General features: G+C 37.3%; 1 protein-coding gene and 1 long non-coding RNA gene across 4 annotated transcripts in view; both read right to left on the bottom strand.

Annotated features, from left to right (window-relative positions):
* The window catches only part of LOC100260402 (MOB kinase activator-like 1A), a 63,748-nt gene extending 39,442 nt beyond the window's left edge, over positions 1-24,306 (bottom strand). The window contains exons 1-2 of one of the 3 annotated variants that reach the window (XM_003631810.4): positions 24,118-24,306; positions 10,794-10,842 (exon numbers count right to left, since the gene is read on the bottom strand). In XM_003631810.4, coding sequence (XP_003631858.1) covers positions 10,794-10,842; positions 24,118-24,140 — 72 coding nt within the window. In that variant the 5' untranslated portion in view covers positions 24,141-24,306. Of the gene's footprint in view, positions 1-5,968; positions 6,080-10,793; positions 10,849-24,117 lie in introns of those variants that run through there. The other 2 variants (XM_059736333.1, XM_059736332.1) reach the window with 2 other exon arrangements.
* LOC132253640 (uncharacterized) lies at positions 23,293-24,110 on the bottom strand. Its single transcript, XR_009465524.1, has 2 exons — positions 23,752-24,110; positions 23,293-23,565 (listed from the first exon to the last, which is right to left on the bottom strand). It is a non-coding gene; the product is annotated as an uncharacterized LOC132253640 (long non-coding RNA).
* Positions 24,307-24,537: the final 231 nt, after the last annotated feature.

Genomic DNA, 24,537 nt, shown 5'->3' with positions numbered 1-24,537 from the left:
GCAATTATATTAGCAGACCCAAAGTTAATGGAGACTGGCATGCTGAGAAGACATGATTAAATGTTGGATTTTCTTGTTATTTTAAGTCTATGTTTGAGAATCCTCATATTAGGAGACTGGATGTTGCAGAGGATTCCTTTAGGTGCGTTGTTAGCTCAAACAGAGAAAGGTTAGAGATCCCATTTTCAAAGGAGAAGGTGGTAACTGCTTTATCAGAGATGAGAGGTGATAAAGCACCTGACCTTAATGATTTCACTATGGCTTTTTAGAAGTTGTGTTGACCTATAGTAGAAAGGGAGTTATACAACTTTTTGAGGAATTGCATTCAAAGGAATATGTTGAACACAGCCTAAATGCTATGTTTATGTATCTTTATTCCTAAGAAAGGCGAGGTTGACGACATTAAGAAATTTCAGCCAATTAGTCTAGTAGGCCATCTTTATAAACTTCTAGTGAAAGTTCTAGCAAATAGACTGAAAAAGGTAGTGTCCAAGTATTAGAATGCCTTTTAGGAGGGAGACAAATCCTAGATGTTGCTTTGATTGCTATTAAGGTCATTGACTTGAGGAAAAGAAGTTCAAGTTCAGGCCTAATTTGGAGGTTTGATATGGAAAAAGCATTTTTTTATAGGCATATAAGAATAAAAACATATTAAAGGCACCAGTGAAGAAAAGGCAAGCATAGTACACTAGAAGTATACAAGTGACAAAACAAAGAAGCACAAATCCTTAATGCCTAGACCCCCCCCCCAACCCCCTCTTTTTATCCTTGCTAATCGTTAGCCAAGTCACTAGATGAGACTTTTTCTCTTAAGCCCCTTATCCCCATAGGAAATATTTTTGATTTTTTTTCAGTCTCACAGGTCCAGCATAGGAATAACAAAAAGGGTCACATGTTAAAGAAAAGATGGGTTTTAGTTATAGATGGAGCAAGTGGGCTCATTTCTACATATCCATTGATTTGGGTAGTATAGAGTGCAAGAAATGCAAGGATCATTTAGAATAAATGGAGAAGTACAGAGACCATATGGAACTTAATCCACCTTTATTCCTCTTTTTGGGCCTCAATAATTTCAGCTTTCAAGGGCACTCCTCTTACTGTTATTCAGCTAAATTGGAATTCAGTATATAAATAAAGGGTTAAAAGAGCAACAAAACCACATATGCTCAATACAGTTTTGGGTGGTATATAAGAGATCACATTTACCTGTTCTTTTGATCAAAAGTTTGTATTTGTGGGAAGGATTTCTCACCCTTCACATTACTTCAAAATACTAATCATTAAATTTTGTTTCTAATAAAAAAAAAATTGTGAGATTGTTGGTCCTAGTTAATGACACTCCCACATATTTCTTTTAGAGTTTTGAAGTGTTGAAACAAGGTTATCCTCCCTTCTTTATCTGTTTGTGCTAATCATGGAGGCCCTCAATTGCCTCATTGCCAAACTAAAGCAAGGTAGATTCAAAAGAGGTTTTTTAAGTTAAGAGGGCAGAGAGGGAGAACAGATGAATAGCTGTGATTTACTGTTTGCAGATGACATACTTATTTTTTGCAACCATGAGATATACTAGAGATGGATCGTTGTCTATTTAAAGCTTGTACCAAACTTGAAGGTAAACTTACAAAAAAGTGAGATCATGCCTATGGAAGAGGTGGTGGGGGTGGACAAATGGCTGCTCTATTCGGATGCAAGGTTAGGAGTCTTCCTACCTCATATCTTGCTTTGCCTCGAGGGGCAATTCATTCCCATGTTGTGCTGGACTTGGTATTGGAGAGATTCAAAAAAAAGAGTGGACCCTTGAAAGAAGCAATATGTTTAAGGAAAAGAGAGGGGTAGTGGATTAAATCTCTTAAAGAGTGCCTTATTGAGTCCTCCAACTTACTTCATGTCCTTTTTTTTTCCAATTCCCAGAAGAGTGAGGATTAGATTTAACGAAATAAAAAAAATTAAAAAAAAAATGTGGGGGGGAGGGGTGCAAAGGGGGGAAGATTTTCTGTGGGGTAGCCACCTAGAAGGAAGGAAAATGCATTTAATGAGTTGGAGAATTGTTTGGAAACATAAGAAGTATGTTGGATTGGGAATTAGGAGGTGAAATGCTTTAAACTAACCTTACTAGGCAAATGGGTATGGAGGTTTGCCAATGAGCACAATAGTATGTGGAGAAAGCTCATCCAAGCCAAATATGGAGAAATGGATGTGGGTTAGAGGACACCAGAGGTGAAAGGTCTTTTGGTAATTGGTGTATGCCTATGGAAAACCATTATAAGAGGATAGGATGATTTTAAAATTAAGACAGCCATTCTTTTAGAAATGTTATAAGTACTAAATTATGATGGGACAGCTAGGTAGGTAAGAGTCCCTTGAAAGTAATTTTCCTCTTATATCTCAATTTAGCATCTGACAATGATGCTACAGTAGCAGAATTTGTGAGGAAGGTGGAAGGAATTGAGGCCATTGGTCTGTGCAGTTCAGAGGCACTTTCAGGATGGGAATATGAATGCAATGGTTCAAATTTTCAAGCTCATAAATTCAATAAGAGTGCAAGGAGCAGGGATTGATAGCTTATAATGGAAAGAAAATAGGAAAGGAAACTTTTGTATCAAGTCCTATATTATAGTTCTTTATATGGTGGGAGTAGAGAATGTTCCAAGCTAAAGAAATTTGGAGATCTCATGGTCCTTTGAGAACCCTTTTTTTGTTTTCCATGGAAGCTCTAACCATCGATATCCTTGTGAGAAGAGAGTGGACAATGGTGAATAGATGTAGCATTTGTAAAGATAGTTAAGAAACATTCTAATCCATTGTGATGTGACAAAAAAATTTATGGAATCTTATTTTAGAAATTTTTGGATTGAAGTGAATGATTTTCTCCTAGGGTGGAATGTCAAGTGGATGCAGAAAAGAAGGAAGATATGGCACATGGCTCCCCTATGTTTATATTGGTGCATGAGGATAAAGTGTAATCAAAGGATCTTCTGTGAGGAAAAGCTACTAGATTAGAGATTGAATGAGACTTTTGTGAAATCCTTGTTGGGGTGGTCTCAGGACCAAAAAAAAAAAATTAGTATTGTTGAAAGTTAGTCTTATGGTTGTGATCAAAGACAAAAACCACGGAAGCTCACTCATGGAGTCTCACCACCAACAAAGAGTAGAGTCTACCAATACTTATTGTCTATTGGCATCTTATATTCAAATGCCCCAATACCTCTTCCTTATATAGAAGAACAGTTACTAAATCCCTTTAACTCAAATATATATCTAACTTCTCAAAACAAGAGACTTGTAGAAAACAAAATTAATTGATTATTTAAATAAAAGAAAATTTTGACCATACCCTAGGCTTGGAAAAAGATAATAAATCTTAGACTTACATAGGCCTCACTTTCACACAGGAAAAAATGTTGCCATTATGCCAAATTGTGCTTCTATGGATCGTCAAAGAACTACTAAAACAAGGAATTTACTACTTCCTTATATCAAAATAAAAGCAAACCAAAACCAAACAATAATACAAATTGACAAGACCCATAACCAACTAACCAACACGTCCAGTAATTTATCAAAATAACCTTGATTACAAATTTCAAATTTATCCATATTCACAAAAGCTAGAATCAAACCTGTAAGTTTCAAAGGGATTCTTGTATTTAATTGCAGAATTTAATTCATTTCAATGAATTTTCTGTTCCCAATAAACCAAAAGGAGGGGAAAAGGCTAGAAACAGGCTCATCACCAAGATAATGAGAGATTTGCATTTGTTAGTTCCCAATTTTGTGTAGAAACAAAGAATAAGCGAAGGAGAAATAAAGAGAAGAGAAAGGAGATTAGGCTTCACACCGCAGCTTCCTATGTTTATACCAAAAGAGGAATACAAATGAGAACAATATCCTCACTGTTGCCTGCATAATAAAGGGCAAGAAAACCAAGAATTGAAAATTGTATTGCTGTGTATATTCACACTACCAATCTCAGCTCAAGCTAGCACATACATGTTATGCATGCCCAATTAGCTAAAATGAATTCAAATTCACACTTTGAAACTCCTTCGTCAAGCCATCAGCAAGTTGATCCCCAATAACAAGTGCAAATCAAACCACAGTTCAACCTCCCTCTGTGAAGTGTTGATCACCCTCCATATGCATAGTTCCATCATAGACTCCTCAGTTCCAAGAATATTAGCCAAGCAAAATTCTCAATGAAAGTATCTCATGAACTTCATTAGTCATTGTTCTAAACTTCACATACTCAATTGACCAAAGACCTGAGTGTTGCTAGTTTACTTGGTTTGCCCCAATGAAGTAAACTAGTAAGAAGTACAAGTTCAAGCACTAAAAATCCTGGTCACGGTGCATCTATATACATTCTTCAGAATGGTAGCCTGATACGTTTCTTCACAAGTGCCAGGGGGTTAAAGCAGAAGGATCTACCTTCTATTTATTTTTGTTGTGAAAATGCTTAGCAAATTGGTAGCTAAGGAAGCAGAGAGGGTTCATACACAACTTCAGGTTTGATCTTGCTTTTGTTGAATGTGCATGACACTATTTGCTTTTATGGGGTGAATATGGACCAATTGGTGATATCTCATTTATGCCTTTTTTGTGCTTGAAGCAGTGTCATGTCTTAAGGTCCACCAAGAAAAGAGTGAGGATGACCCAATGGATCCAGTAGAGAATGTTAATGTGTTAGATAACTTAATCTTCCAGGTGCGAGAAATCACCTCAATCTAACTGGGTTTACCACGGGAGGCCTCTCAAAAACGTAACCCAGTTAGCAGTTGCCAGTAGTTAAAAGAATGGTGAAAAGAGCTGAATTAAAGATGCATTATTTGTCAAAAGGAGAAGACTAATTCACATCAAAAGTGGTGTCATGTTTGCAAGATTATTCTTGTCAACCTCTCTCATCCATGTTTCAATCAGGAACAAATTAGGGCAATTGCAAAATGATTACTAGTGAGGTGGATTAGAAGAGGGGAAAAAAAATGCATTTGCTTACACGGGGGTGATGTGCTCACTAAGAGAGAGAAGGGGTTCCGAGTCAGAAGTTTAAAGCTACAAAACAAAGCCCCACTAGGAAAATGATTTTGTTAGAAAAGTGCTTGGCAAGGCTATGAGAGCTTCTTAAAGTTAATGAAGTTTATTGCTCTTAGTGGGGGATGGTGTAAACCTGTGTTTCTGGCACCAGTTTCCAGACCTCCACCAAACCGATGCTAAAAGAAAGCTTCAATTGTAGGTTATTGGAGCTGGTCACATTCAATGGGGGGCTTGTTGCAATCCAAAGTATACAGGATATTTCAACTACTACGAGTTGAAATTGATGGATGCTTTCTTGTACCTTAATTCAAAATGTGAGCAAATGTAGTGATACAGATGACAAGGCATGGGGGCTTTCTAAGTATAAATATGTCTCCATTAAATCATATATTGCAGTTGAGAACTCGAGAGGGGTAAGGGTTCTCAAAGATAGAAATGAAGAAGATTGCTCCTTGAGAGATGGTTCTTGTGACTTGGACAACAATTTCAGAGAAGATTTTGATGATCATCCAGCTAAGGAGAGGTGCATCCTCTCTAACTGCTGTCTCTTTGCAAATCAGCGGAAGGGGATCATTTGTTGATCCACAGCCACACCACTAAATCATGTGGTATCTGTTTCGCATTTCCCACAAATAGTACCATTAGACTGAGCTTCTTTGATTTGTCCATTTACATAGCCAAACTCTCCTCTCCCATAAAAGACAAACATGCTGACACCCTAAATCAAGTAATTTGCCTCATCTACTTTAACTGTATTCAGATGAATATTGGGATTGTCAGAACTAATCTCACACAGATTCTTTGATTCTCGACAGCTGGACCTGCAGTCCCTGAGTTTCTAACAGCGGACATGTGTCTTTTAAGAACCACAAGCTACACAATAAACTACTCATAAGAAGAGGAAAAAAGGAGGAAAAAAAATAGAAAAAACACTTACAATGTAAAAGCAAGCCCAACACAAGCTTCCAGGAGAGACACACAATAAATCAAGGTTGACAACCCCCAACATGCACCAGACAGTCCCAATACATCAAACCACAATTGTAGTCTACATACAGCAAAATCAAACCTATTCAAGGCCAATAGTAGCAGGATAACAACAAGAAAAGGGCAATTTGTAGGTGCTCACTATATTGACAATCCTAATGAGTACAAAATATCCAGCAAATAGCTCAAGAAAAGTAATGTTTCACCTTTTTTCCATCAACAAATGTAAGGTATAGGTCTTGTTTTGTACTTTGGGGAATTTATCCACTTGTTTCATTTGACCCAAGTTTTGTATCTTTGGGAAGGATTCTTTATCTTTCACATATACTTTCAATTCCTTATCAATGAATTGTTGTTTTTGATCAAAAAAGAACAAAAAACAAACAAACAAATGACCCTTCAAGAATTACTTAATGGTCGGTAGAGTCACCAATCAGAAGTAGAAATCAAATACAAGAAAAAACAGCCCTATTTTTCATAGATATATATATAAGAAAAATGGAATGACCAACTGAACATACTCAAAAGTTTGTAAAATTTGAGATCTGCACTCCCTAGCAATTCCACATGAAACCCTATATTTAGTTTCTTTTTTTTTTTTTTTTTTTTTGGTTCTGTACAGTGTTGACATTAGTGATGAAACATTCTGGCATCATTTGGAGCAGTCAGCTCTGAATTTCTCAACCTTCTGTTGGGGGCCTCCTTTGAGGGAAGTGTAACACAGGACTCACTGTTTTGAGAAAAGATTTGCTGTGGAAAGGCAGTATCTCTCTATCAGGGACAAAAGGACTTTGATTAAGAGCAATTATTGAGGTTACATTACTTCAACCCCAGCATTATTTAGAAACAGATTGGTAAAGGTATAGAGATTTTTTGTTGGAAAAATCAATAGTTGGAGGAAAAAAGAGAATTGAATTTTGATTTATAAAGGAGAAGCATGAATCGGGTGTGCAGACAGAATTTCTTCTATTTTTCAATGGGTAATTTGGTTATGTCTTTTAGGTGGCTTACACGCTAAAATCAATGGGGAAAAGCATGCTGGGAACTTTGAACAACAAGAAAGGGTACATTTTGGCTTTAGAGCACTAGGGCTCAAGTATGGTTAGGGTTGTGATCAAAAGAGTGAGTTCTCATAGTGAAGACTGGATGTATATATAGTACATACAGCAATAATTAATAATTGATTTAATTAATATGGTCAGAATAGAAAAGGAAACAAGAAGAAGAAAAGAGAGATAATAAAACTTAAAAATGTTATTAAGGCCTTCTAAAACTCTCACCTAGAAAAGAAAAAAAATGGGGACTTACCATTGAATGAGAGCACATCTACAGAGAATTCTTATGCATTGAATGATGAAATAGTCTCAAAAACTCTTGCTTACATGGAAATATAATTACCAAATCTCTCTAACTCAAAACATGAAAAAACTTATTGAACTCTAGATAAGGCACAAACTTTAAAATATAAATAAATAAATGAAGACTAAATAAGAAACTTCTATAGGCCATTAAATAATAATAACAATAAGGGTTAATTCCATTGAGACCCCTAAGGTTTGGTGTAAATACACCTAATCACCATTGGTTTCAAACTTCATCAATTAGCACTCCTATAAATTTATTTCGTCTATAAAATGATTTTTTAAAGAGATTTTAGTTAAAAATATTTTAGATAAGAGTGTTCAACAAATTCTCCAAAATATGAATTTTATTCTTTAAAAAATAAAATTTATAGAGGAAATAAATTTATAAAGGTGCTAACTGACAAAATTCGAAACCTGTGGTGGCTTAGTATATTTACACTAAACCTCAAGGGGTCTCAATGAAATTAACCCTAATAATAATAATAATAAAGCACGAATAAAAACAACAACAACAACAAAATATTGTACATGATGCTTGCTTTCCAAATCCTACTCTCAAATTTAGAAACTTTCATTAGAGCAAGGTGAAATAAAATTTAAGATAACTAAATATAGACAAACCAACTCCAGACAATAACAAAAATTCATAAAATGAATTAACTTTGACATTGAAAACCTTATATGTAAAAGATGACCAAAATACCCTTAGATTGAAAAGTTTAAGGCCTTGTTTAGTATGCTAGAATTTAAAAATAAAAAATAAAAAATACAAAACGAATAGGAAAACACGTTTGGCAACTAGAAAACAGAAAACTATGCGGTTGCAGATAACATCTTTTAGTTATTTTCACTTCTTTTCGAGGGTTGTTTTAAAAATTAATTATACAAATATAGAGAATGATTAAAAATAAAGTACTAAAGATAAAAGTTATTTTTAAAACATATTTAAAAACATACAAAACAAGTCAAGAACATTTCAAGTTCTCAAATAGTTTTCATTCTACAAAACATCAAAAAACAGTTTTCAAAAACTATTTTTTAGAAGTGTTTTTGAAAATACTTCCCAAGGACACTAGAACCAAGTAGATTTAACCACACCCAACCAACAATGCTCCTCTATCATGTGGCACCTTATGAAGGTACTCACTAGTAGTGAAGCCCCATAAGAGTTTCGAGAATTTCTTGAATGTCATTCTCATCACTATGCCGTGTAGGCAAAAGTGTTAGTTCTTTTTAGGAGTAGGAGGGAAAAAACCTAATGTTTAATATCTAATAGGACAAGATTCCATAGTTATTTTCTTTTTGTGAAGGAAAATAGATATGTCAAAATGGAATATTTTTTTCCATGGAAGGCTTATGAAGATATGTTTATTAATAATAGAGGTGGAAGTAAAATTTCTAGCTTAAGGAGGGAAGCTTAGTGGATCTAAAGGATTTTCTAGCCAAGAAAGATGCTAGGATAGGGTTGACCTTTGGGGGGACAACTAACCTCCCTACCTTTTGGCACATCCTGATCATATACCATTTTTCATAGCTTCATATTCATAGACATTTGTTCATGTATTCATCATTTTGTTTCAAGCTTTAGAGGACTCACATTGCATTCCCATTATTTTTCTAAGTAATAAATTTTTTTCAATTAGGAACAAATGCAATTTATAAATGTCCTACAAACAAAAATATCTTTTTTGTATATACTAAGAATCAATGACCTATTGAAATATGAAGAGAGAAAAAAAAAGCGTATTTGCAAACACCCCCAGTATGTCATTATTATTAAATAACCAATTTTCTTAAAAGCTTAAGCTTGTAGAATTTGGGCCTACAATATATATCATGCACTCTAACACCCTCCTTCACATGTGACCCCATATACACACGTAGAAAAACACATAAGCACACACAGGCCCATAGATAAACAAACCACAAATAGTCTCCTTGGCTTATACATGAGCTTAAAAAAGTGAGGAAATAAACATGTGATGAGGTTCGAACAAATGACCTCCCATTAAATGAGGCTTTGATACCATGTTAGACAACTTATTCCCCTTAAGCTTTTAGAAGAATTTGTTGTTCAACACGGTGTCAAAGGAGATCAAGGACTTGTTAGGATCAAAGACTAAGTCATCTCATCTAAAAATCAATTGACTGCCAGTGAGGTCAAGCTCATCCTCTTTATGTGGTTTGATGTCACACTCATCCTATGACTTAATGGGATCCCACACAATGCCTTCATCTTGGGGCCTTGACTCATCCTAAGGCTTATAACAAGACGTAACCATCTCTGACCTTACACGCCCATCCCAAGGTTATTTTTTAACCTTCCTTTTCTCATGAAGCAACATTGTTGCATACCTTACAATCCCTCCCCCAACATGCAACTCCTACAACTTGAACTTATGACTTATTTAATATTTATAAAGATATTCCTAATAACTTTTTTTATTCTATAAAGAAATTTAATATTACAATGACATATCAATATAAAAAATATTTTATATAATATTTTTACAACAAGGAACATATATCAATTAGGAATTTGAGACACTTTCCAACAATATTCACATTAAATCAAATTCTATTGAATCAATATTTCATCTCTCTTGATACACTCTTAGAAAACTTGTCTAAACCAAATCCTTATTTCATTGACTTTCTTTTGTGCTACACTCTCCTCATGTACCACGATTCCCTTCATGCACCATGGTCTTGTCGTGTGTCATGATCCCCTCATGTATTACGGATTTAGACCATTTAGACACTTAACAATTTCAACCTTTTAAGATGTAATAAGTGTATAGGAGAAATTACACATCACATTGCAATGAGAGAACAATTGACTCTACCTTTAACTAAAATTCCTTTCCTAACGTTCTTGTGTGCTTTGTTATCTTTGACTCTTCTACTAAGGCTCCGATACCATATTGGACAACCAATTTTCCTAAAAGCTTATTACACTTGTTAAAAAAATTGGTTATCTAACATGGAATTAAAGCCTTGTTTGATATGAGGTCATGTGTTCAAACCTCACCATATGTTTACTTCCTCAATTTATTAAGCTCGCGTAAAGCCCAAAGGAGGCTATAGAGGAAGGTGGTTAGAGTGCACAATATACATTGTGGTCCCAAATTGTATAAGCTTTAAGTTTTTAGGAAAATTGGTTATCCAACAATTACCGCAATGAAAATGATGAGCAATGAAACTATTAGAAGGTAAAACAAGTTCCTATTCGATACATTTGCCAAAACATAAGACCTTGGCTTGAAACAATATCCAAAAATATAAAGAGGAAAACAAACAAACAATATTACATAAAGCAATTCAAGTAAATGCAAGATTGGTAATCATGTCATGGTAAAAAACAGAAGAGACAAGACAATTTGTGTTATTAGATAAAAAGGTAGAATCAACCTTACTCCCTGAGGGTGCACTCTTTTTTGGACGGAATGTCCTTTGGTTCCTGCTTGCAAATTAAAAAGAAAATAAATGAATAAACAAATAAATAAGGGAAAGAAAAAAAAAAAATTAAGGCAGAATTTATTTGAGGATGAGAAAATTCTGAAAGCATTAATAGCAAAAGAAAATAATACTATATTAAGCATAACCTTGAAATTAAGAATAAGGTGGTAAGTAATAATGATATCTAAACTATACATACACAAAGCAAATAATATACACAAACCAGAAGCAAGCCAAGACAGCTAAAGGGAGAAAGCAAGGGAGAGAGAGAATGTGAATCTACGCATGTGTAATTTAGTTAAGCCAAGACAATTAGAGAGAGAAAGAGAGAGAGAGAATGTGAATCTATGTATGTGTGCTATTTAGTCTTGTTTGGGCATTATAGTGTATAGGAAACTGTCAATAAAAGAGAGAATGTGAATCTATGTGTATGAGTGTCATAGTCTCATTTGGGCATTACATTGTACAAGTATTTACCACGAAAATTTTACAATCCTCTCTTGAACCTATTTAATATGATCCAACATCAATACAAAATATCATTTTATTAGAGAGTACATTATGAAGAAAGAGGTACTATTAAAATTTGCAAAATCACAACATCAAATTGTGAATATTTTTACCAAGCCTTTGAAGTTTGAAGATTTTAGAAGGTTGAGGAGTCACAAATCAAGTTTAAGGGGGCATGTGGAAAAGTTAAATTTGATTTAGAAATTTTCTAAATATTAGAATTATTTTTAGGTGGTATTTGTTTTTTTAACTTAATTTTGAATGCAATTTGTTTTCAGACTTTAGATGATTTATTTTTAACTTTGTTTTTTACTTATTACTTCTTTTTTAAAAAAAATTACTCAATGGAAAAAAGTTAAAATATATGGTTTTTTTTTTTTAATCAGAAACAAACAAATGTATTAAAATAGAAAAACATGAAAAGGATGAGAAGTCCTCCCCAAGATGAACAAACCTTATCAAAAAACTAAGAAAACCTCTGCTAAACAAGGAGGGCTTACAAAAAGACAAAAGGCTTATACACGTATAATGAACCTAGACCTTGTAGACCCAACCTTAAGGTGTGCAAATCGATAGCCAATTAAGTTGAATTACACTCAAAGGATAGGGTTTAAAAATGTTTGTATAGTAAGCCCAAAAAGAAACATAAAACTGAAGAGAATTTCACATCAACTCCAACGTCCTCCAAGTATCCTCAAAAATCCTAGCATTCCTCTCTCTCCACACAATCCACAACAAAGAGAGACACGTTATCCTCCAAAGAGTCCTGCCTCTATTAGAATTCCCAAAACACTTTAAGGAGATCACCATCATATCGCGAATATTGCTTGGCTGAACCCACTCCATCACCACTTGAGAAAAGATCTATGCCACAGACCCAAAGTGATCGGACAGCGCAAGAAAAGATGATCAATCATCTCACTACTCCCCCTGTAGAGGATGCACCAATCAGGGCTAAACGCTTTGAAAGGCCTCCTCAATTGTAGCATGTCATTGGTACTTACTTTCTTATGTGCCACTAACCAAGCAAAGGCCCTGACTTTAGAAGAGACTTTTGACTTCCACAAAAAATTAACAAGGTAGAAAGGAATAGAATTTGAGAAATTAGATAAGGTTAAAAAAAACGAGTTTATTGAGAATGCTCCTAAAGAGGACGGAACCCAAGTTTTCACATCTAGAACAAAAGGATATAAATAAACACTGTAAAGTAGAGACAATAGTCTTTCAAAATCCACAAACTCCACATCAAATAGATTGCAACGAAAGGTGAAATCCCAAGACAAAGAAGTGTTATTACCCAGAATAGCTGAAATAGGAAGGTTTTTTGTTGTGGTGACTCTAAACAGTCTTGAAAATCATAAGCTAAAAGGTTGATCCCCCCATCATAGATCTTCCCAAAAACAAATTCTGGTCTCATCACCCACCACAAAACGAGTGTGTGCGAAAAAAACTTGGAGCAAATGTGCAATGGTCTTCCAAGGGCAACGATGTGACCATCTAACTATATTGTTAGCACCCCATCCATTCGGATGTGTCCTATAGATACTCAACATAACCTAGTGCCAAAGGGCAAAACTTTCCTTAGGGTACCTTTAGAACCATTTCCCTAATAAAGCTTGGTTCCTCAAAGAAATTTTCCCAAACCCTAAACCACCAAACTCCTTAGGCCTACAAACTAAATCCCACCTAACCAAATGATCCTTTTTACCCTCCCCCGAACCCGACCAAAGAAAATCTCTTTGTATTTTCTCCATCCTAAAAGCAACTGAGGCCGGAATTTTAAAAAGAGAAAGAAAGTAGTTCAGGATGTGCAACAAATATGACTGAAATAGGGTGATTCTACCACCTAAGGATAAGAAGGCTCTTTTCATCCATCCAACCTCCCACAGACTATCCAACACTAGGTCCCAAAAAGAAATCGAATTTGGATTCCCCCCTAAAGGAAGACCCAAATACAATAAAGGCCAATCAGAGACTGCACAATCAAGCAGAGAAGCCAACCTGGCTATTTGACTTTGGCTAATGTTGATTCCAAAGAGAGTGCTCTTATTTAGATTAATCCTTAACCTTGACAAACGTCCAAACACCAACAAAATTAGCTTAAGAGACTATAGCTCTTCCAAGGATGCTCTGGAGAAAAAGATAGTGTCATTTGTGAATTGAAAATGAGACACCCTAGTCCTATCTCTACCCACCAAAACCCCTCAAAAACACCTCTCTCTTCCACCCTCATAATCAATCCACTTAAAACATCAACCACAATGGTGAAGAGAAAAGGGGAAAGAGAATCTCCTTGTCGTAGGCCTCTAAAAGCCTTAACCTAACCCTTAGCATTACCATTCACTAAGATTGCAAAAGTTGTCGAAGATAAACACCCCCTCATCCAGGACCTCCATCTTAAGCTAAACCCTTTTCTTTCAAGAACATAATCTAAAAAATCTCAATCAACATGGTAATAGGCCTTTTCAAAATCAATTTTGAAGACTACCCCTTCCTCTCTTAATCTCCTCTTTTCATCCACCAATTCCTTTGCAATCAAGACAGCATCCAATTCATTTTCAAAATATATAGCTTTTCGCTAGATGCTAAAAATAACTTTTTGAAACAACCAAAATAATATCTCAACATGACCCTCACCTTATTAATTCTTAATACTTAATAGAAATAAAAGAATAAAAAAACAAACAGCTTTTTTTTTTTAATAGGTAACAAAATTTGTATTCAAAGTGCTTACAAAGCCCAAAAGTATACACAATGTGTACATGACCAAATAAAAGGAGGGATACACAAAAAACAACTCTCTCACCTCACTTACAACCTAGCCAATCAAATAAAGAAAAAGTGATAGACCCTAAATGTATCTTGACCCACTCTAAGAACATGTACAAAAAGGACCATAAAATAACAAGGTCCGTCAAATCAGAATCTTCAGAGGCCCTTCGGTTTCCCTCTTTCTAAAAGGTCTAAAATAAGCACAAAGGAGTTGTTATCCACACATTCTTTCTTTTCTTCCCAACAAAACCCCCCCACCAACTAAGGAGGACATCCTTTATTGAGAAAGGCATTACCCATTGAACATCGAAGAGAGCAAAGATAAGATGCCACAACATGATTGCCTTGGGATAGTGAAAGAGAATATGGTTTGTTGACTCCTCTTCACCCTTGTACAAATAACATCTAGTTAAAAAACACCAACCCCTCCTTTTAGCTAGTCTAAAGTAAGAATTTTTTCTCAAACTACTTCCCAAGCAAAAAAGATCACTCTCATTAGGACCTAAGGATTCTACACAATGCCTAAGGGGAATCCTTTCGAAGAGCGACTTGCTAAGGAGGAGTAAAAAGACTTAACTGTAAAAGAGCCTCCCTTTGATAACTGTTAAGCCATGACATCCTCAGCACCTCTTCTGATCACTTGTCCTTGCAACCTTTGAGCAACTCTTCCACCTCTCCCAATTCTCAATCACTTATCTATCTTGTGAACACTAGATTCCAACATCCCACTTCTCCAACCTGATCCCACAACTAGTCCACCCAGGCATCTTTATTACTGGCTATAAAAAACAACTCTAGGAAAGCCACAACCAAGGGATCCTTCCCATACCACCTATCCATCGAAAATCTCACCCTCCTACAATTTCTTACCCTAAAACCAACCCTTTTGTTAAAAACTCCTTCCACCCACTCTAGATCGCCTTCCAAAGGCCAACCCCATAACCTTCCCTCGAAGCTCTGAAACACCCACCCCCACCCCTCTTCTCTCCATACTTCCCTACAATCACCTATTTCCAAAGAGACTCGTTGTCAGAACCAAATCTCTAACACCATTTCCTTAGAAGAACCTTATTCAAAGTAGACAAATTTCTAATACCCAAGCCCCTATCCTTTTTATCCAAACCAACTACTGACTAATTCACTAGGTGAGGCTTACTTTAGAGCTCCCCTCCCCCCAAAAGAAGTCTCTTTGAAGCTTCTCCAATCTAAGACTCACCTTGTGAGGGATTACAAAATAAAGACCTGTAGTAGATTGGTAGGCTCAATAAAGCGCTCTTTATTAATGTCAATTTCCCTCCTTTTGATAAATACTACCTCTTCCACAAAGCAAGACGTTTCTGAAATCTTTATGCCACTATGTCCCACACTTATTAAAGGAAGCTCCCAAAGGGAGGCCCAAATAAGTCGAAGGGAGAGAGCCCACTTTATACCCCAACACCCTAGCCAAATCCTCTGTGTTATAAACCTCCCCCATTGGGACTAACTCACTCTCATCCAAATTAATTTTTTCAAAGAGGATAAGAGGTCCACCTAAAAATGTGAGGTGAAGCTCCCCTCTCAAATTCCAAAAGGACTTGGCCCAAGATCTTAAAGAAAAGAGAAAAGGGATCTCCCCATTTTCCAACTAAATAGTGACAAGTCCTACACTTTGATGAAGGAATCAACCCGCCAACGAAATCCACACAACCTCATCTACACCCATCTTTTCGTACTTGACTACATTCGCATAAGTAGACCCTTCAACAAAACTCTTTCCTATAACTCATTGAACCAAGGTAGTGCTAGTTTTAGAAGCCACAAGGGAAGAACCACAAGCTTTACACCAAGGCTTCTAAGCTTCCGAGCGAGCAACGGCCAACCCCTTACCATTCCTCTTCCTTCAGGAAACACAAGAGTAGGAGTTTCTATTTTGTTGAGTGTGAATATCTATAAATAAGAGATTATATAATATTTGAATAAGAAAGAGTGTTGAAAGACAACAAAGTTCTAATCCTTCCCAATTTTTATCTTCTTTGTAATTGTGTCTCTCTTTCAACCCTATCACTGCAACACATTCTTCATTAACATCATAGAGAATAAAATGGAAACCACTTTAGCAACTTCTTCACCCATACCATTTTATGTGGATTTTTAGTAAGTATAAAACTAGCATAGTACAATGCCTACCATAAATAACAAAAATACCTACTTATTGTTAGTTTTAAGTTGGACAACATTTGCTGCATTGACAAGCAACAAACATGTTGCAATTTGCGTATTCTGAGGATGCATGTCAAACTCTGACATCCACACCAAAGTTTTTGTGATGCAGGCAGATATAGAGTTCTGAGGCCAATATTTTGTCACATGAGCAAAAATATAGAATCTTTGGCAATGTCTAGAAACATCATTGATAGGTATTTTAAAAATAATATTATGTCTGGACATATCTTCAGGGAAGAATGACTTCTGATGACATTTTTCATACAGGTTCATGTTACCAGGAAAACCACCTACTTATGACCTTCATGAGACCACCAATACCTAAGCAGGAGAGCCTACCAATCGATCCACCTATGGGGACAGATTTCTTCAACCTCCAAAAAATTTCTAGAAAAAATTTAAAAATAGAATGAAAATCTACCATCCACAATTAATTGTTTGATATTACTAATAATAACATTATCCAACAAGACCACCTTCTTCTATGTGCTTCCCCTTGTAGTGCTTCTTTTTATCGACACAATGTATAAATACACTTAATTTTATATAATATTATATATAATACTGCTTAATGTGTCCAAGAACCAAATTAGAAAAGCTTTTTGTCAGATTTGACATTTATTGTACAACTAAAAACAGCACACTAACGGAGGAAGATGAATCAGCTATGATTATGGACAAGGTGATAAATGATAACAAGGGCTAGAGAAATCAAAAAAAAATTGGGCAGAATAGCCTGGAAAAAGATGAATCGAAATCAGTCGTTTGTAGTGGAGAAAAAGGTTTTCCAGGAAAAGTCTGAATATTGCAATGGAGGAACATGGATTTCAGTAACAGAGAGAAGTCGAGGTTTTATGGTTTCTTTAGGTTTTGGAGAGGAGGAGACGGGCTGGTTATTGGAGCAGTTAGAGAAAGCTATGGATTTGGAGGCTTCCAGGGGTTTCATTCGAAAAATGAGGGGCAAGACTAGGACTCATCTGATGGAGATATGTTTTAATAGCAGAGGGAGATATATGAAAATCACAGAATTCGTTGCAAAGAGAAAACCTTTGGTTTTAGTTGTTCCTGAAGGTGTTAATGGTTGTGGGTGGGAAAATCTTAGGAAGGTGATTGTTTCAGTCCAAGAGTTCTCTGTTCAAGCTGAAAGAGATTCGATGGAGAAGCAAAAAAAGCCTCAAGAGAGCAAAGGAATGTACAGAGGTGAGTGTTCCTATGCTGATGTGGTTGCAGAGAAAGGACCTAGGAACGGTGCAGAGATGCCAGTTGGAAAGTGGGCAAGAGCTGTAGTTTGTGAAAGCAAAGGAAAAATACGAGACTGGTGTGAGGTTGGAAAAGCTATAGCGAGAAGGGTGGGGATGAAAGGAATGGTGTCTGTAACACCCATTTCTGCTTACAAAGGGTGTTTTTTTGTGGACTCTACAAGGAAAGCTCAGTGGATTCAAGATCAAGGGAGCTTCACTGCGAGAGGAGAGGTTATTGCTCTGAGGAGATGGTCGCCAAAAGAGAACTCAGTCGTTAATGGAAAATTTAGACGGGGGTGGTTGGAAATAAGAGGTCTTCCTTTCCACCTGTGGGATGAGGTGCAGTTGAGACACATTTTGCAGTAGTGGGGGAGGGTAACGAAGGTGGCGAGGAAGTCGCTGAAGCTTGTTGATTTGACGAAGGTAACATTGTGGGTGGAAATGCTTCCAAATGTCGTGCTTCCAACGCTATTAGAGGTAGAAGATGGAGATTGGACATACATGGTTGCAGTTACAGTCATCGGAGAAGATGACGGAGAAGATGGCAGAGAAGTCTCTCTCAGGCCTGAGTCAAATCGCAGCAAGGACGAGCTGAGGTCAGCAGGGGGTTGCGTCTTTCAGAAGCCACAGCACGCTGAGGGGCTACAAGCTATTGACAGGACCAATGAGTGCCATAGCCGGATGCCTCATCATCGTTCCCATTTTCGTTCTTCAGATTCAAAATCGGCTAAGGGGAAGAAAGGAAAGGGAAGGTGGATGTTGGGCCCAACGACGAGAAGCAACATCAGGCCAACACCAGACGCCTTTGAAGCTCGTTCTGATTAGGCCCAATTCGGGGCGAAAGATTTTAGGCCTCTAGCGACTCCAGCCCATAAAGGATCCTCTAATGGCGGCCCAAATGCATCTTTGTCTTCAAAGCTCCTAAGACCAGGGTTCACTGCAAAAAATATAATGCCGAAAGGTCATCTTCAAGTGTCGTCAAAGCCAAAAGGATCCTCAGTCTCCGTAAGGCGCAAAGCAAGAAGTTGGCCGCCGAGATTAGAGGAGGCGTCTTCTACCCCGAAGCGAAACTTAGAAGGAGGTGGCTCACCGGAGACAAATCGAGACACTTTTCGGGGCAAATCTCACTCCAGAAAGAGCGATCTCTCCACTGGTTTTGAAACATCCAAAGCTTTTACCGGCAAGACAGAGGGAGAAGAGGGGATTCTGCAATGCAAATTGGTCAATAAGGTGCGTACTCCTTTCTCAGCTGTATCCGAGTGGGATCTTCCTTTGTATGGGGCTTTTGAGCCAAATTTTCTTCCCGAAACCTCTGTTTCTTTGGTTCACCGTTCTCATTGTCAGTCTTTTTCTTCCATTCCGTTGGAGTCAAGCCATGTCGTTCAGCGTGGTTCTTTTTTTATCTCTCCTATGGTGAATATCAGCCATCGTGGTGGTGCGTCCTGTTCGGAAGGTGTGGTGGTCTCCCTAGAAACCTCTAACCAAAAATCTAAAGACCAGCCTCTCCTTAGGGAAACCCTCAGTAACCCTGAGGTGCATGGTGTCTCAAGTGAGGCTTCGTTCCCAGTGCTAGAACCTTCCACCCTCCCGTTGGAAGGTTTTCAGGTTGAGGGGCTTACGCCTAGGAAGATGGTCAAGGTTCAATCGGTTCTGGAGAGTTTGAGGATTAGAATTGTCAGGGATAATGGAAAAGGTGTGGAAGGAGAGAACAAGAGTGCTCTCTCTGCGGACAAGGTTTATTCTAGAAGAAAGAGGAAAAATGAATCTGGAACTCGAGGAGAGGATTAGTACTGGGTGCTGGTTGTGTCGGGTTGTTTTTGTTTTCATGAAGATCTTAAGTTGGAATACAAGAGGTTTAAGATCTAGGAAGAAAAGAAGGACTGTGAGAAGGTTTTTTTAAGTACTCAAAACCCAGATGTGGTGATGCATCAAGAAACAAAGCGAGAAATTTGGGATAGGAGGTTTGTGAGTAGTGTTTGGAAAGGTAAAAGTCTAGAATGGGCTGCTCTTCCTGCTTGTGGGGCATCGGGGGGGATTGTGATCTTGTGGGATTCAATTAAGTTCAAGTGTTCAGAGAAGGTGTTAGGATCTTTCTCTGTAACTGTAAAATTGAACTCTGATGAGGAAGGGTTTTTTTGGTTAACCTCAATGTATGGCCCGAATAAGCCTGTGTGGAGGAAGGACTTTTGGTTGGAGCTTCAAGACCTGCATGGTCTGACTTTCCCAAGGTGGTGCGTAGGAGGGGATTTTAAAGTGATTAGGAGGATATCTGAGAAAATGGGTGACTCTAGGTTAACAGTCAACATGAAGTGTTTTGACGAGTTTATAAGGGAATGTGGTTTGTTGGATCCCCCTCTTAGGAATGCGGCTTTTACATGGTCAAACATGCAAGTCGATCCTATTTGCAAGAGGTTGGATAGGTTTTTGTTCTCTTCTGAGTGGGATTCTTTTTTCTCTCAAAGTATTCAAGAGGCCCTTCCTAGATGGACCTCTGATCATAGCCCAATTTGTTTGGAAACTAATCCTTTAAAATGGGGACCGACTCCTTTTAGGTTTGAGAATATGTGGTTGCTCCATCCTGAGTTTAAAGAGAAGTTTAGAGATTGGTGGCAAGAGTGTACGGTTGAAGGTTGGGAAGGTCACAAGTTTATGAGAAAACTAAAGTTTATTAAATCAAAGTTGAAAGAGTGGAATATAGTGGCCTTTGGAGATTTAAGAGAGAGGAAAAAGCACATTCTTTCGGACTTAGGCAGAATTGATCGAATTGAACAAGAAGGGAATTTAAATCTTGATCTGGTTTCAGAAAGGACCTTAAGAAGGAAGGAGCTAGAGAATTTGTTATTAAAGGAAGAGGTGCAATGAAGACAAAAATCTAGGGTTAAGTGGATTAAAGAAGGGGATTGCAACTCTAAGTTTTTTCACAGAGTGGCCACTGGAAGAAGAAGCAAGAAGTTCATTAAGTCTCTGATTTCTGAGAAGGGGGAGACTTTAAATAACATTGAGATTATTTCTGAGGAGATTGTAAATTTCTTTAGGAATCTCTATTCCAAACCCAAAGGTAACTCTTGGAAGATTGAAGGGATTGATTGGGCCCCTATTTCTGGAGAAAGTGCAATTTGGTTGGATAGACCGTTTTCTGAAGAGGAGGTTTGAATGGCAGTTTTCCAATTGAATAAAGAAAAGGCCCCTGGCCCTGATGGCTTTACTATAGCAGTTTATCAAGAGTGTTGGGATGTGATAAAAGAGGATCTTATGAGGGTGTTTTTTGAGTTCCACACTAAGGGGGTAATAAACCAAAGTACAAATGCGACATTCATTGCTATGGTGCCTAAGAAAAGCCAAACTTTTAAAATCTCAGATTATAGACCTATTAGTTTGGTTACAAGTTTATATAAGATAATTGTTAAGATCTTATCAGGGCGTTTACGCAAAGTTTTACATGAAACAATCTTTGGCTCTCAAGGAGCCTTTGTGGAAAGGAGACAAATTTTGGATGCTATATTGATAGCCAATGAAGTGGTGGATGAGAAAAGAAGGTCAGGGGAGGAAGGGGTAGTCTTCAAAATTGATTTTGAGAAGGCCTATGATCATGTGGATTGGGGCTTTTTAGATCATGTGCTTCAAAGGAAGGGGTTCAGCCAGAAATGGAGATCTTGGATGAGGGGTTGTTTGTCTTCATCTAGCTTTGCAATCCTAGTTAATGGGAATGCAAAGGGTTGGGTTAAGGCCTCTAGAGGTTTGAGACAGGGAGACCCTCTTTCTCCTTTCCTTTTTACTCTAGTAGCAGATGTTCTAAGTAGGTTGATGATTAGAGCTGAGGAAACTGGGATAACTGAGGGTTTCCTTGTGGGGAGGGATAGGACTAGAGTGTCCTTGTTACAATTTGCTGATGATACCATATTTTTCTCTAAAGCCTCTTTGGACCTTCTTCAAAACCTCAAGATTATCCTTTTGGTTTTTGGGCAAGTATCTGGTTTAAAAATCAACTTAGAAAAAAGCACCATTTGATGTATTAACACTAGGCAAGAGTTGTTGTCTAGTTTGGCTTTGGTCTTGGATTGCAGAGTATCAGAGTGGCCTTTGTCTTATTTAGGCCTTCCTTTGGGAGGGAACCCAAAGACAATAGGCTTTTGGGATCCAATGGTTGAGAGAATTTCGAGGAGGCTGAATGGGTGGAAAAAGGCCTATTTGTCTTTGGGAGGGAGGATTACTTTAATTCAGTCTTGTCTGTCTCACATCCCTAGCTACTTCCTATCCCTCTTTAAAATCCCAGTATCTATAGCTTCAAAGATTGAGAAGATGCAAAGGGATTTTCTTTGGTCTGGGGCCGGGGAAGGGAAGAAAGATCACCTAATCAGATGGGAGGTTGTTAGTAGACCAAAGGAGATGGGAGGTTTGGGCTTTGGGAAGACTTCTATGAGAAATATTGCCCTCTTAGGGAAATGGCTCTGGAGGTTCCCTAGAGAAAGGAGCGGTCTTTGGCATAAGGTTATTGCGAGTATATATGGGACACATCCTAATGGATGGGACGCCAACACGGTGGTTAGATGGTCTCACAGATGTCCTTGGAAGCCTATTGCTCAAGTTTTCCAGGAGTTCTCCCCTTTTGTCCACTTAGTGGTGGGCAATGGGGAGAGAATTCGGTTTTGGGAAGATCTTTGGTAGGGAAACCAAACTTTGTGCTCTCAATTTGCTGATCTTTACAGAATTATTGTCTGTGAAAAACCTCTCTGTCTCAAATGTCCTTGGCAATTCCTTACCACTGTCTTGGAATTTTAACTTTTGCTGCAATCTAACGGATTCAGAAATTGATCTCCTTCAGAGATTAATGTCCTCCCTTAATTCTGTGCTTTTTTCCCCTTCTTCATCAAACTCAAGAGCGTGGTCTTTGTCCTCGTCAGGCTCGTTTTCAGTGAAATCTTTTTTCTGTGCCTTGTCAAAAGTTTCAAATCCTTTAATGTTCCTTCCGGCCAAGTTTTTATGGAGCTCAAAAGTCCCTTCAAAGGTTAAGGCCCTTGCTTGGTTAGTAGCACATGGGAAGGTAAACACTAATGACAAGTTGCAATTGAGAAGACCCTACAAAGCCCTCTGTACTCAATGGTGCATTCTTTGCAAAGGAAATGGAGAGTCGATTGACCACCTTTTTCTTCATTGTCCCGTTACTATTGGACTTTGGCACAGGTTGTTCAATCTAGTAGGTTTGATTTGGGTCCCTCCAAGGAGCCTTGAGGACATGTTGGTTATTTCTTTTAAAGGTTTGGGGAACTCATTAAGAGGCAAGACACTTTGGCAAATTGCTTGCCTTACTTTGATTTGGATGGTGTGGCAAGAAAGAAACAATAGGATCTTTGAGAATAAAGGGAGAACAGAAGAGATGGTTTGGGATTTGATCCGGTTTTATTCTTCTCTATGGGCTTCTTGTACTGAAGCTTTTAGAGGAGTTCCTCTAAGCATTCTACAACTCAATTGGATTGGGATTTGCATTTCAAGAGTTTGAAGATTGATGGGGTTTCTCTTGGTTTTTAGAGTTCTATTGTTGGATTTTTTCCTTGGTATTTGTGTAGGAAGGACCTCTCATCCTTCCCTTGGTTTTTTTCTCTTTCTATTGTCTCTTTTTTCTCTCCTGTATTTGTTCTTTTATTAATATAATCTTCTTCGTTTCTGATCAAAAAAAAAAAACAGCACACTAACATGGAATCTCTTTTTTTTTTTTTGGGGGGGGGGGGGGGGGGGGGGGGGAATTGTGTTTCCACACACTCATGGAAAAAATCACAAAATAGGAACCAAGGATTTTCAAATCCAAACATCATACATATATCTACAATTAATTAGAATTTTGTGCACTTTTCGGTTAAAGATACTACTTTGATAATTCTAGTACATTTTAATGATATAGGTACTACCTTTGACCAGGTAATACTTTGACCAATGATGAGTGCATGAAAGGTTCCTATTTTGTGCATTTTCTCCATCGAGTGTGTGGAAACACACTTTTTTTTCTGACAAATAAAAAAAAGGCAATTATATAATTAATAATTACAATGGATTTATAGTCAAAAGGAAGGAAGAGATATCTGAAATACGTAAATCTGATTTCAAATAGCCTTAAAGGCAAAGCAAAACAAGGTAGATAGCTGAGAAAGGAAAAAGGGCGCTGAACAAGCCCAGGTACAATATGCACTTACAAAATTACTGAAATTATTATTTCTGCACAAAATAAATAAAATAAAATTAAAAAACCCCAAAATCACTGAAATTTGTAAGTTCGCATATGATGGGAGAAACAAGCTGACCATTCATTTACGCAAGTATGATATGAATTATGCAATCATGGAATTAGCTAAGCTAAAATCAGAAAGAAAATAATAGGAAGAGTAAACAGTCGGGTAAAATCGCTAATTCTACATCAATCAAAAAGGAAAACAAAAAAAACAAAAAAAAAACAGCTAAAAGAAGAGATCGGGTGTGAAGGATGAGGAGAAGAATGAGAGCAAGGCAAGTAAAGAAAAAAAATATATAGGAATAGAGAAATGGTTAGGTAGGTTGCTTGCCTGCCCAAACCGAAGAGGCTCATGTTTTGGGAGAGAGTTGCGTTTGCGGTGTCTTGGGTCAGATCTGTGCGTTCTTCGAAGTCAGATATTTTTAGTGGTTCTTCTGCACGCGTCTGCTCTTAGAATTTCTCAGTTTCACTTTTATTGCTCAAGTGGGTCGACCCATCCAATGATACGAGTAGGGGAGACCTGTGACAGTACAAACGAAGAATACTTTACCCCTCAAATGCGACGTAATTTACATTTTACCCTACACGTCACTTCAAAAACTCGTTAAAGCGTAATGCGCTTTTTGACTTTAAACTAATTCAAAAAGACAGTTTTTATTAACAATTTTTTTATGTTTTGTAAAACAAATCACTATTTGAAATGTTTTTAACATTTTTTTTTTATGTTTTTAAATATTTTTTAAAGATAATT

This window comes from Vitis vinifera, chromosome 4 (assembly GCF_030704535.1).
Source record: "Vitis vinifera cultivar Pinot Noir 40024 chromosome 4, ASM3070453v1".
NCBI classification, from domain to species: domain Eukaryota; kingdom Viridiplantae; phylum Streptophyta; class Magnoliopsida; order Vitales; family Vitaceae; genus Vitis; species Vitis vinifera.
The sequence above is the reverse complement of the archived record's forward strand: the minus strand, read 5'-3'. Positions and strand labels throughout refer to the sequence as shown.